This window comes from Photinus pyralis, unplaced genomic scaffold (genome assembly GCF_008802855.1).
Source record: "Photinus pyralis isolate 1611_PpyrPB1 unplaced genomic scaffold, Ppyr1.3 Ppyr1.4_LG8, whole genome shotgun sequence".
NCBI classification, from domain to species: Eukaryota; Metazoa; Arthropoda; class Insecta; order Coleoptera; family Lampyridae; genus Photinus; species Photinus pyralis.
The window spans coordinates 26,608,637-26,623,394 of NW_022170819.1; the positions used below are offsets into that span (position 1 = coordinate 26,608,637).

Below are 14,758 nucleotides of genomic sequence, written 5' to 3' on the forward strand. Positions count from 1 at the left end.
TATTACAAATACAACGATCCCCATTTTGGTTGAAGCTGTAATGTATCTCAGCTGTTTTTGAGATTTGGCCCAAATTTGGCATTTTTTAAATGCAACACCATGTATATCTTAACGTCAATGATTTTTAATTCTTTTTCTAATTTCTAATTCTAATTTCATTTCTAATTGTATTCTAATTAAAGGTCTCAACGAAAGGAACCGTTTTCTACCAACTACTGCCCTTCCTTCTGTCCTCTTATCAAAGTACGAGGTGGAGGGGGGGGGGAACTAGTTTTATCCTTCATGGTACTCTAATGAAAGGTCTCAACGAAAGGAATTAACTTCTACCAACCCTCCTCCTCGACCTCTTATCGTGATCGGGTATATCGGGTATATATCGGGTATATACCTCAAGAACGGATTGTCGGAAGAGGGTACTCACAAATGGGGATTGAGACGTATGCAAGAAATATATCCATTGATGATGTCAAAACAAAAGCTATTTTGGTTACAAACAATGCGCTTTATCTACACAAGAGTAGGCTATGAATTCATGGAGGTTTTGTTTTGTTTATTGTATCCGTGACAATTAAGGTAGCATTTATACTAATCAATCTGTTACGTTCATTTTGAGCAAACGGAAAAAAATTACACGGCAAGCTCAGGTATAGTAGAGGTGAGTCGGTGCGAATAACGGGGTTCTTGTACATTAGCCAAAACGACCCTTGTTCTGGTCTTCATAAGCTCAAGAAATAAAATAATTGGCAGGGTAGAACATAAAGAATAATAATTGTTGTCCCAATCGAGGTTGATTTAATAAATGATCTCAAAATATTACTAATATGACACTGTAATATCTAGATGTGAAATGTTCAAATTTAACTCCATTTTAAAAGAGGATGATCTCGTAGTCTGGAAAGTTCTCAAAATCGAAACAGGCTTCCGCAGAGAACAACGAAGCTACTTACCTAATTTTTAAATGACTATTCAAACAAATGTACAATTCGACTGTAACGAAAACCAGGAAAGTATGATGTAATCAACCGTTATATTAAAGAATCGTCGAAAATAAAAAATTAGCTTTGAAAAGCTGGTCGTAACTACCTTTTGAGCTCAGAAGGGCGTTTTTATGCCTTATCTGTAGCAGATAACAACACAAACAAAAAAAAGGTAGGTGAATAACGCGGCATGACTATATATTGCCGTAGCAATGTCTGACACTAAGGGTACTAATACTCAACAAGAATCAATAATTCGAAAAGCAAAATTTTGATCGACAATGAATTGTCCGTACAAATTGGTGAAATAAAAGAATAAATGTGACGTTAACTCAAGAAAGCCGCTTTACGATGCACACATAACTAAATTTCTATACAATACATGTAGTGTAATTAATTCTAAATATAAGTAAACTAATGCTAGCAAATTTTTCGTAACGATACAAGTAACGTAAATAAAAATTGTAGATGTCAGTTCCCGAATAGGTCTCCGTAACTTTAAAAACTAATTTACCAAGCAACGGTAACTGATATGTTCCCATAATAAACTAATTTGAAGGATACAACGTAATCAAAGTAACATGAATGAATCAAAATATAATGTACACAAAATTGAAGTATCGGTAAGATGTAATTGTCGGTATCGGTTGAAGCAATAATTCGGTTTCGCGATACTTGCAGTTAGGTATAATCCAGGAACAATATTGCAGTGTAAACAACTTCAATGAAAGTATGTCACCAGGACGTAATGTAGGTATCACGTGATCGGTTTCAATAAGATGGCGGGCGAATTTTGCAAGGTGTGGTTGTCGAATTCGGCGCAAATATATACATTTCGCAACGGATGTTAATGTAGTAGCACAGATATACGTTACTGTGCTATTATCAAACAAAAATTGTTAGAAAGGCAAATTTCAAGTAAGTGCTCATATACTTGTAAGGGCGCAAACAAGCTTTTATGTTATCTTGCTTACCTGGTTATAGTTATACAAAGATAGCCTTTATTTGTTACTGACGTTATCTGAAGTAACACTTTAAATTTTTAGAGTAAACATACTATCAAAATCGTATATAAGAGCAAAATTGAATGTCCAGGGCCTAGTGTGAATCTATCCATTCATTTCCACATGAACGCTGGTCTGCTACTTCTATTCGTTTCGGGCACTTTAGGTGCGGTTTCTCCACTTAACTATCTGTTTGGAACAGTTCCCAAAGTCGGGTACGAATGGAGGATCGTTGGTGGTAGTGATGCACCAGAAGGAGCGTATCCTTACCAAGTCTCACTGAGAAACTTAGGGAACCATGAGTGTGGTGGTTCCATCATTGACGCGACTACGGTTATGACCGCCGCACAATGCGTCACTGGGTGAGTACCCTTTGGAAATGTCAACTTTATCCTTTTAACACGTGTCTACTTCTAGATCCAGTCCGAGTTTCCTGCGCGTTGTAGTAGGTTCGAATAAACTCAACTCAGGAGGTATTGCATACGAAATCGAATCGATCAGGGCCCACACCGGATACGACTCGTGGCGCTTGACAAATGACATCGCCCTTTTAAAGTTGAAAACTCCCATTTCATTTACGGATAAAGTGAAAGCCGTCGATTTGGAAACTGAATACCTCGGTGCCGACGTCGACTGTGTTTTGAGTGGATGGGGAGTGTTAAAGGTTGGTGGACGAGTTCCAAACAAACTCCAACACATCGATCTAAAGACTATTACGAATGAATATTGCGCCAAACTTCTCTTTCGTAGCTTCATCGATCGCACGCATGTTTGCACTTTCACTAAATATCGCGAGGGTGCCTGCCATGGTGACGCTGGTGGTCCTTTAGTGACCAACAAGCAAATTGGTATCGTATCCTTTGTATACGCATGTGCCGTTGGTTATCCTGATGCCTTCACCAGAGTGTCCGCCTTTACGGACTGGATCGAAGAAAATAGATATTGAGCTTCCTAAACATATACGCAAAATAAAAAATTAACTAAAAAAGTTTCTTTTTCAAAACAAAGAGCCTTTTTCAGGTAGACATAAGTCAAGTAACACTATAATGCCGTATCGAGAACAAGTTGCACGTAACCATTATGAAGGCGAGATCATCTCTGAAAAGGAACAGGTACAGCTGGTGCCCAAGACAAAATTAAAAGAAGAGATGCAATTAGATGTAACTTGGACCACTGACGGCGAAAATAGAAAGATATTGTAAATGAGACCCAACTAATGACATCTAAACTAAACGAGGAAGAAAGAAAAATACATAGATGCGTAAGAATATCACTTACATGAGAGTATATTTAAATTGCGTGGTAAAATAAAGTAACAAATCAAAATTAATAGAGGCAAAGTGTACCTATATCTCTTTGATAGAGGCGGGCAACGTAGCACAAGTAGCAATTCTTAACTGCGGTTTTGAACAATTGAATTATCCCCCCTACCCCTCCAACCCCGTATAGTCCAAGTGGCCGTTATTTGTTTGAGAAATTGGAAAAGGACCTAAGTCCACATCATTTCAGTGACGTGCAGTTTGGGCACATTTTGAGGACAAACGGGGAGAATATTTTTTAGGGGTATTGAATTATTGAACCGATGGGGAGTTATATTGTACAATAGAATGTTGGTACACGCAGCCAGGTCACAAATACGCGATGTAATCTATGAAAGCTGAGTTTTAGGAACTGGTGATAAGTTGATAACAAATAGAGCGTTCGATATCTCATTTGCTGTGCTTTATCATTTTTTTTTTACAAATGTTTCAATATGGTAGCGGGTAGCGACATCGTGACGCCACTATGTAATGTTGGTTGCGGTACCGTAGGCGATTTCCCAATTTTTAATGTAATAGAACCGAAACTGTATGTACGTCCCTCCAGATTTCAAAAGCGGCTGTAAATTTTTCAAATCTGTTATACCTTTTTGTTATACAGGGTGCCCATTTGTATGGAATATAGTATACAGGCTGATTCAAATTCGAGGGTCACTATGAGGATCCCGGGAACTGTAAGAGATAGGTAGGTAGTTTAAATTTGGCAAAGCTGCGTATTTTGATGCTTAACAAAATGCAGTTTTGAAACTGAAAAAATTTCGACTATTTCCGGAGATATCCGGAAAAAGCCGAAATTTTGCACAATCGTTTTTATTTTTTACTAAAGTTATTTAAACATTGAATTGATTAAAGGGAGATTTTCACAAAGTACGAGTATACAGATTTCTGTATGGATCTTTCGTTTTTAAATTCACATAATTTCTCTGATATTAAAAATAAAGTATTACCTAATAATCTAATAAATGCCAGACCTGTTCGATTACGAGAAGAAATTTTAAGATCCTGTCGGGGCAACCGCAATTGAGATTTCTTGAAAAAAAAAATGTATAAAAATTGTCAACCGTCCACCGCACTGCTTCCGCCGTGAAACATGTACTTTGGCGTTGGTGGTAGTTGTCAAGACTGTTTTAGATGCTGTTATCAGTCGAATTTATATCAAGAATCATTATAGCGAATATGCCAGAAATTCCGTGGTGCCATGAAAGAACAGTCGGCGATAAAGAGCGACAGATGTGACGCAATCTTTCCGGGAAATACGACGTGTTTGTTAGAGAACATTCTAGAATACTAGGGAGCCTCCAGAAAGAACGGAGTTTGCTGCATAAGCAAATCAAATTGCGTTTCAATCAGTTCCAATTTCAACGCCGAAGTAATGAATAGTTCGCGCTTATAATTACTGTCACAAATTAATCCATTTTAAGACTTATACATTAATTAATTGTTTCTTGTTTTCTTAATACAAAAAAGAGCAATCAGGTCCATTTTCTCGTTATCATACCGTCAATCCTGCAGAGGCGTATTTAAAGGTAATGGAATTCTTACCTTCTCAGGGGTGTATATATTTGAAATAGTGTTTATGTTCAAGAATAAACTTTTATTTAGTGACGATAAAATCGGACACAGCTACAATACAAGGAAGCTGGAGGCGTCGTACAACATACCCATGCATAGACGAACTGACACGGAGAAGAACTGCTATTATTCGTGCATCAAATTTTATAATAGACTTCCAACAAATATACAAAATTTAAGTAGTCTTAATGAATCCAAAAGAGCGATGAAAAGCATATTAATTCAAATTGAACCCTTTAGTATATCAGAATTTATGGAGCACCAGCATAAGCTTTGATTATGTATTGAGACTGAGACAATTTTTTTTTCGGGGCAAAAAAAAGGCAGTGTATACCTACCTTCATTGCCAAAAAACGACTACACCAAAATTTCTCGGGAAAACACTTTTTTGTATTAATTTTGGTTCGTAGAATCCAAAACAATTCGTACTTTTTCGATTAGACTTCTCAATCAAAAGTTATGGACTAGAAACCAATTTCGAAAGAAAATTCAAAAGGCTGTAACTTTTGAACTAGTAGCCTCATCTTGGAACTGTTTGAAATTATAGATTCTACAGGCCACATTTAGTCTAGGCGATAAAGACATCTAACTGGACATTTTGAGGTGGAAAAGAAAAAATGGTGGAATATGTTCAGTTAGGTGTCAGAAACAACATATTAAAAATCCCACCCCCCAGACCCTGTGCTAAAGGCTACAGCCACCCCACCATCCCCCAAAAACCGTGTTTTCGCTCTTTTTGGCTGATATCTCGCGATCTATGAGGTCTATATGAAGTATTTTTAGCTGAAAATATGTCTCGGGAAATTTTATGCAAGGTAGATACTCAGAAGTTAGCCTAGGTGTACCTCTTAGCCTAGGAAATTCATAAAAGATGCGAAAATCATCAATTTTCGTGGCTTTTTGCAAATATATCGCGACCTTTAGGGCTAGATGAAATTATTTTTAGCTGAAAATGCTCGTCGTGAAATTTCTTACAAGGTAGATACTCAGAAGTTAGCCTAGGTGTGTACCTCTTAGCCTAGGAAATTCATAAATGGAGGCGAAAATCATCAATTTTCGTGTTTTTTGCGGTTTTTTGCAAATATATCGCGACCTTCAGGGCTAGATGAAATATGTTTAGCTGAAAATGCTCTTCGTGCAATTTCATACGAGATAGGTAACTGAAGAGTTAGGCACGATGTTCCATGACACTGGACGCAGAATTCGTTCTTCAGACCTACAACAAGAAGTATTATGTCAAAAGAATTTTATAATTAAGTATACGAATATAATATTCTCTCGTGTGTCCTAACTCCTAAGTGTCGGGTAGAGAAGGTTTACCTGATTTTCTGAAACAGTTGCAGGAAATCAGGTAAACCTTCTCTACCGGACACTTAGGACACACGAGAGAATATTATAATCGTATACATAATTATAAATATTTTTTTGACATAATGCTTCTTGTAGGTCTGAAGTGTAATGAACTCTGCGTCCAGTGTCATGGAGCATCGTGCCTAAATGCCACGTCGTCTCTTCAGGGTACCCATGCATCAGGTGAAGCGGAAGACGAGAACTGCGAGTCGGTAATCTCAGACGACCCACTACCACTAGAGGACGTCGAAGAGCCTGAAGAAGTGGAATCTGCATCTAGTCTATAACTTTTGATTGAGAAGTCTGATCGAAAAAGTACGAATTGATTTGGATTCTACGCACCCAAATTAATAAGAAAAAGTGTTTTCCCGAGAAATTTTGGTGTAGTCGATTTTTGGTAAAAAAAGGAAGGTTATACACTGCCTTTTTTTGAGCCCGAAAAAAAAATTGTCTCAGATCGACCCGGAAAAAAAATTTTCTTATAGAATGTGGCCTGTAGAATCCATAATTTCAAACAGTTCCAAGATTGGGCTACTAGCACAAAAGTTACAGCCCTTTGAATTTTTTTTCAAATTGGTTTCTAGTCTATAACTTTTGATTAAGAAGTCTGATCGAAAAAGTACGAATTGATTTGGATAAGTATAAGGGTAATGATTACGTTGAGGTATAAATGAATGTGTGAATATTTTAATATGAAAATACTGTTTTTACGTGAATAAATGGTACATAGAAATACTTTGTTTTACAATGAATATTTCCTCACACATGAAAGTTGAAGGTGAAAGGTGACTTTACGCCAACTCTTCAGTTACCTATCTCGTATGAAATTGCACGAAGAGCATTTTCAGCTAAACATATTTCATCTAGCCCTGACGGTCGCGATATTTTTGCAAAAAAACGCAAAAAAAACACGAAAATGATGATTTTCGCCTCCTTTTATGAATTTTCTAGGCAAAGAGGTACATCTAGGCTAACTTCTGAGTATCTGCCTTATATGAAATTTCCCGAGAAATATTTTCAGCTAAAAATATTTCATATAGACCTCATAGATCGCGAGATATCAGCCAAAAAGAGCGAAAACACGATTTTTGGGGGATGGTGGGGTGGCTGGAGCCTTTAGCACAGGGTCTGAAGGGTGGGATTTTTAATATGTTGTTTTTGACACCTAACTGAACATATTCCACTATTTTTTTCTTTTCCACCTCAAAATGTCCAGTTTGCCAATTTTACAGTCTCTATCGCCTAGACTAATTCTATAAGAAAATGTTTTTTTCTCCAACCACCTGAATAAGACGCTATTTTGTGACAGTGTTCGGTACCTAAAATTGACGTTTTGCGGATTAGTCGCTTTCACTATGGCAACTGTACAAAAAGTGGATACTTTTGGTCCTAGTACCAAAAAGAAATTGACCTTGAAAGTTGGCCAATTAAAAAATTACAATCACGGAGATATGTCACATTGACATCGTTTTACATTGCAGGTTGTAAGATATTTCTATACATACAAATCAAATATTTTTGCATATTCAATGCAAATAATGATGTTACCTATACGTATGTACATGTATTGAAAATGGTTTACGCTCGCTATTTTTATTTAAACCAAGTGTAACGTAATTTACATATTCCGTGAACGTAATTTTAATACGTATACAACCCGCCGTCGCGCGTAACGCCATCTACTTCAGACCCATTGCACTATTATCTGTCATTTTGAATTCAAAATTTGAAAAAGTTAATTGCAATTAATTTTAATTAAAAAACTGTATGGCAAGTTTTTTATTTCAATACAAAATATAACAATATTAATTGTGTATAGAAATGACTGAAACTGATAGCGACATGGATTGCACTCCGCCAGAGATTTTAGAAACGGCAGAACATGCTACCTCAAGATGTGCTCCCTACAAAGTCGCGAGAGGTGAGAAGTAAAAGGTAAAAACGAATAGGTTATAAGTTAACCTAAAAACTAGAGTGGCATGACACGTGAGGACAAGAAAGCAGAAGTTCTTATACTATAGTAGTGAAACTGTGACTGAATCTAAATTCGAATATAATTTGAAGTAAAGGGGGTTGGAGAAAAAATTTTATGTTTTATTCGTACAAAAAATGCGTTTTCGGGACTCGGAAGGTTGCTGGACTCCGCTAACGCGTCGTCCAGCAACTATCTTCCTCGTCCCGAAAACTGACATTTTTTGTACTAATGAAACAAATAACTATTTCCCGAGCGATCTGAGGCAATTTTTTTTTCGGGGCAAATAAAAGGCAGTGTAAAAATTCAAAGGGCTGTAACTTTTGAACTAGTAGCCCAATCTTGGAACTGTTTGAAATTATGGATTCTACAGGCCACATTCTATAAGAAAATGTTCCCCGGTCGATCTGAGTGACAATACTTGCGTCAAATGTATTTTAATGTAGGTAATTGTAAACATTTTTCGGCAAATGTATTATATTATTATTATTATTATTCTTTCGCAATTGTGAAATGTATAATTCCGATTAAGGAACAGATTGTGTAACAATAATCTAGAAGTATTTATGTTGTTGGGAAATAATTATCAACAATCAGTGTTAGAAAAAGCATAAATGTTTGAAATTATAGCGCTTTGAGTACCCCCTCCACCACCCGCTAAGTAGGCCGATAGTCAAGTATATTTCACGGGCCGGTTTATGGATCCCCATCCACCCCTGCATACCTCTTCCCTTTCGAAATTCTCTCTGATTTTATTTACCAGTCTGTGACACTGCTGGATGATCGAGTGGTTTTGTCTAAATCCAAATTTGTGCTGCGGAATTAAATATTAATAATTTTATTTTAATAATTTTAATAAGAAACGTACACGTTCAATTGTTTTATTTTGATATAGGATTCATGTTTTTGATCAAATTACGACAAATTTTTTCCAAAAATTTTCTTGAATAGGGATACTAACATGTTATATCATCGAAAAGAGAAAAAAATCTAGCAAATGAGGCATTAGAAAAGGTGCCCTGCCATTAAAAAAAATTCAATTGTTTTTCGTTACTCATTTGTTTTCGGGAAAAAAAACAACTGAATGCTGCTTTATTATGGGAAATAAAATGTTGAACAACTTTCATTTAGAAAAATGTTTTATACTTTCGATATTACTGTATTCCATACATAATGGGCACCATTTATGGGCCCGTTTGGCAAATGTATCTACGAGATTTATCGCACGCTTTTTGCTATTTCCAATTTCGGCCACGATTATTAAAGAAACGGTTTGCCATTTGAACATCTGGTTCAGGGTATCGTTAGTGCTGTTGACCTGAATCAAAAGTAAAAAAAAATCCGCCAAACCATATTCTGTTCATTACCTTTATGTCAGTGGCGTAGGCAGACTTATACAAACTAATATATCTACGAATGTGAACCCTTTATAGATTGGGGTGGTGAGAGAAGTTACTACTACATTCCCTTATAGGTTCGATACTTCCGAGGATACTTCTAAATATTGAAATAGAACGGATCATTTACTTTTGCACCAAGGCCAGAAGCGTTTGCCGACTGTTCTCCTGGAGTTTCTGGATTCGATTGGATTTCCTTTCCAACTCTCCTGTTTTTTTACGAATATACTGTTTTCAATATTACATTCTATTTAATTCTAGAGAAAATTTCTTCTTTTGAGGTGCTTGTTTTTCCTTGGTGAAAAATATTCGCTACCCCTAGGAAGAGGGTCCTCAACGCTATTCTGTTTGAACACCAAGTGCTCAGTAACATCATAATCAGCGGTCGGGAAATGTTGATGCAATTTGCTAATAACCGTGTGAAATGTCAAACGGCCTGCCAGTTTTTCTACAACATCCGCCGTGACCCAGACAAAAATTCCCACGTCCAAATTACTAACCTAACCCACAATTTCCTGAGCGATCGCGGAATCTTGACACGGACAAAAATAGAATTATAATTAAAAACGAATAAAATTTAAAATTCAAATTTGAGCATCGTAGAATAATAGAGTACGGTGCACTTTCACATTTTCGCGTCTATTACCTAACCGGAGGTTTGTGAATTAAGTTTTTGGAAATGATGACGTGCCGGTTTGATGTCAATGCTCGGGGGCGAAATTTACTTGGCACTTAGTGGAAGTATATGGGCTGGTGGGGATCAATGTCTAGAATACTACTTTCTCTTTACCATTACTAAATGTGCATGCCGTGTACACGAAGCTCGCTTGGCATTAATTTTGGAGATTATGTTTCGGTGATTAGATGAACATGTGTGCGGGTGAAGAATTAGTGCACGGACACGTCTTGCGCTTTTTTCGGATGTGAGCATGAGAAGCGGTGGTCTTGGTTTTCGTTTTTGGATAATGAAGATGTGGTCGCGACGTCCGGGTCATCGTCTGTGGTTAGTGACACTTGCGTATGTCATCGGACTAAATTGCAGTGGATATGGAGGTGAGGCGATTTTTGTTGCTTTTATTTCGAACGGGCCGCATTTTGCGAAAGCGGGACATGCGCTATGCATATTGAAATGTTTCCGAATATAAAATATCTGATCATCTCTACACAAATGTAGGTAATATAAAATTATGAAACAAGGTCGTTGCATATCTAGCACACAAGTATTCCATGCAGAAATATTTCGACTTTCGTTCTTATGCACAATGGTGCTCCTTTTTTTTTGTTGAGACTCGGGCCTGCTACCTATATTTATAATAATTATAATGGGCACTGTAGCAAGCCTTACCTACCACCAGCAGCAGGACCTTAGTTTCAAAATCATACGACCTTGGGAGGGGGTGACTCAAACAGGCGACATAATATGTATTGCACAAAAGATGAATCAGGATCGGATTATCAGACCGGATCATAAAGTCTCGTATCCTGTTCGCTTTTCCAAAGCAAATCTCCACTTAAAATCGGGATTGAACTATCATTTCGGTGGGATGTAATTTAAGAACTCGATGATGTTTTGCACGAAAACTGAGCGGTTTCTTATCGAATTATTTGAAGTTTACGTCCCATCCAAACTTCCCATTTTCTCTCTTCTGATGCTCTGTTCCCGAATTTATAACCCATCTCGAGTTGAGATAATGAAATGGAATGGAATGGGAGAAAACAACTTTTTTCTCAAAAACTTTTCATTGCGGTACCATGGGGGATCGAACCCCATCCCTACCTTCGACTAATCCAAATTAGGGGCGTTTGGATAACGTTACAGCTACGAGTAAAATTTATTGTGCACAATTCTAGTAGAGATAAAGTGCATTTTTTTTAAACCGAAATAGCTTAGTGGTTGGGTTATAAGGTAGTAGCATGCTATCGATGTTTATTTTCTTGGTATATGATTAATGGGGAGGAGACTCTTTACACAAAAACATTTAAAGGTCGCCTGGAATACATTAAAAAACGACGCTAAATGCAAGAAGAATCAAGCCCTTAGAGAAATTCTCCGAAATTTTGCATTTTCCCCTTGTAGGTACCTTCCTCCAACATTTTCAAAATATTCGCAATTAAGTTCCTACATCGTCGGTAGATGTGGCTCGTCTAGACGTTTCTTCTGCCCTTTGAAGGTACCCTCCTCCGACACTCCGTTCTGCGGATATTTGCGCCGTTTGTCCCGTCCTGATGTCTCACTTGTCTTTCATGTGTACCCCCTTACGAAACTTCGTTTTCAAGATATTCGCTTTGGACTTCACCAATAGATATGCCTCGTGGGTACTTTCCTCCTACAAACCGTTTTCGAGATATTCGCTCTTAAAGTTTTGACATCACCAATAAATATATTAATCCATATTGTTATATTTATATTTTATTATATTATATCCAATAATCCAATACATAACATCCAAGAGTTTTTAAATAACGACCTCAAGACTTTAACGCTTTAAATTATTTTTTGTTGCTTGTATTTTTTCATTATTTGTTTTTTAAATGAATTTACATGACATTTATGTAATATTGTTCTTATGTTTCATGTATTTTATGTTTATGTTTTATTTTTTATACGATTTTCGGGCGAGTATAAGCATTGCTTCAATGTATTAACACAAATAAATTACTATTACTATTATCATTATCACAGTATTGAGCGAGTTCAAGAAGGCGGTTCGAGACTGGCTACACACAAAAACAATAGTGTGAAGTGGTTAAGATACAATAAAATATACTTACATTTAAACAAAAGGCATCCATGCAATTTGTAGAATTTGTTTTCAACATTATACCGAACTCCAACAGCGCTAGAAAAATTTAAAATATATAGGAATTACACAATGTACATAATAGGCACCAACAGTTCACTCTTATATTGCGGGGGTTGTAACTTTACGTAGTACACCGAACATTTTTGTTTCTTTGTTAGATTATGTTTAAATAATCTGTAACCAACCCTTAAACCACCCTTTATTAATAAATTTCCGTCTACTTTAGGTTTACGAAATTTTCTAAGTAATTCATACCAGCATAAAAGGCACTCTTATATTGCAGGGGTTGTTACTTTACGTAGTACACCGAACATTTGTGTTTCTTTGATAGATTATCTGTAACCAACCCTTAAGCAACCCTTTAATGATAAATTTCCGTCTACTTTAGGTTTCCGAAGTTTTTTAAGTCTTCATACCAGCATATACAGCACTCTTATATTGCGGGAGTTGTAACTTTACGTAGTACAACGAACATTTTTGTTTCTTTGATAGATTATGTTTAAATAATCTGTAACCAACCCTTAAACAACCCTTTATTAATAAATCTCCGTCTGCTTTAGGTTTTCGAAATTTTTTAAGTCATTCATACCTGCTTGTAAAACACTCTTATATTGCGGGGGTTGTTCCTTTACGTAGTACACCGAACATTTTTGTTTCTTTGATAGATTATGTTTAAATAATCTGTAACCAACCCTTAAACAACCCTTTAATAATAAATTTCCGTCTGTTTAGGTTTGCGAAATTTTTTAAGTAATTCATACCAGCACATAAAGCACTCTTATATTGCGGGGGTTGTAACTTTACGTAGTACACCGAACATTTGTTTCTTTGATAGATTATGTTTAAATAATCTGTAACCAACCCTTAAACAACCCTTTATTAATAAATTTCCGTCTACTTTAGGTTTCGAAGTTTTTTAAGTCATTCATACCAGCATATAAAGCACTCTTATATTGCGGGGGTTGTTACTTTACGTAGTACACCGAACATTTTTGTTTCTTTGATAGATTATGTTTAAATAATCTGTAACCAACCCTTAAACAACCCTTTAATAATAAATTTCCGTCTGCTTTAAGTTTGCGAAATTTTTTAAGTCATTCATACCAGCATGTAAAGCACTCTTATATTGCGGGGGTTGTTACTTTACGTAGTACACCGAACATTTTTGTTTCTTTGATAGATTATGTTTAAATAATCTGTAACCAACCCTTAAACAACCCTTTAATAATAAATTTCCGTCTGTTTTAAGTTTGCGAAATTGTTTAAGTAATTCATACCAGCACATAAAGCACTCTTATATTGCGGGGGTTGTAACTTTACGTAGTACACCGAACATTTTTGTATCTTTGATAGATTATGTTTAAATAATCTGTAACCAACCCTTAAACAACCCTTTAATAATAAATTTCCGTCTGCTTTAGGTTTTCGAAATTTTTTAAGTCATTCATACCTGCACATAAAGCACTCTTATATTGCGGGGGTTGTAACTTTACGTAGTACACCGAACATTTTTGTTTCTTTGATAGATTATGTTTAAATAATCTGTAACCAACCCTTAAACAACCCTTTATTAATAAATTTTCGTCTGCTTTAGGTTTTCGAAATTTTTTAAGTCATTCATACCAGCATAAAAGGCACTCTTATATTGCGGGGGTTGTTCCTTTACGTAGTACACCGAACATTTTTGTTTCTTTGATAGATTATGTTTAAATAATCTGTAACCAACCCTTAAACAACTCTTTATTAATAAATTTCCGTCTGCTTTAGGTTTTCGAAATTTTTTAAGTCATTCATACCTGCACATAAAGCACTCTTATATTGCGGGGGTTGTAACTTTACGTAGTACACCGAACATTTTTGTTTCTTTGATAGATTATGTTTAAATAATCTGTAACCAACCCTTAAACAACCCTTTAATAATAAATTTCCGTCTGTTTTAGTTTGCGAAATTTTTTAAGTAATTCATACCAGCACATAAAGCACTCTTATATTGCGGGGGTTGTAACTTTACGTAGTACACCGAACATTTTTGTTTCTTTGATAGATTATGTTTAAATAATCTGTAACCAACCCTTAAACAACTCTTTATTAATAAATTTCCGTCTGCTTTAGGTTTTCGAAATTTTTTAAGTCATTCATACCTGCACATAAAGCACTCTTATATTGCGGGGGTTGTAACTTTACGTAGTACACCGAACATTTTTGTTTCTTTGATAGATTATGTTTAAATAATCTGTAACCAACCCTTAAATAACCCTTTGTTAATAAATTTCCGTCTGCTTTAAGTTTGCGAAATTTTTTAAGTAATTCATACCAGCATATAATGCACTCTTATCTCGACTCTTATATTGCGGGGGTTGTTA

General features: G+C 36.0%; 1 protein-coding gene across 1 annotated transcript; it reads left to right on the forward strand.

Moving 5' to 3' along the window:
- Positions 1–1,736: 1,736 nt before the first annotated feature.
- LOC116178528 (chymotrypsin-1-like) lies at positions 1,737–2,969 on the forward strand. Its single transcript, XM_031498038.1, has 3 exons — positions 1,737–1,895; positions 2,024–2,343; positions 2,399–2,969. Exons 2-3 carry the CDS (start codon positions 2,105–2,107, stop codon positions 2,925–2,927), a joined length of 768 nt encoding a protein of 255 aa, XP_031353898.1. The 5' UTR covers positions 1,737–1,895; positions 2,024–2,104; the 3' UTR covers positions 2,928–2,969.
- Positions 2,970–14,758: the final 11,789 nt, after the last annotated feature.

Bases quoted from the DNA above. Each gene is read 5' to 3' on its own strand.
- LOC116178528 (XM_031498038.1), top strand. From the start codon at position 2,105: ATGAACGCTGGTCTGCTACTTCTATTCGTTTCGGGCACTTTAGGTGCG. The intron at 2,344-2,398 runs GTGAGTACCCTT...GTCTACTTCTAG, and splicing joins GCCGCACAATGCGTCACTGG to ATCCAGTCCGAGTTTCCTGC.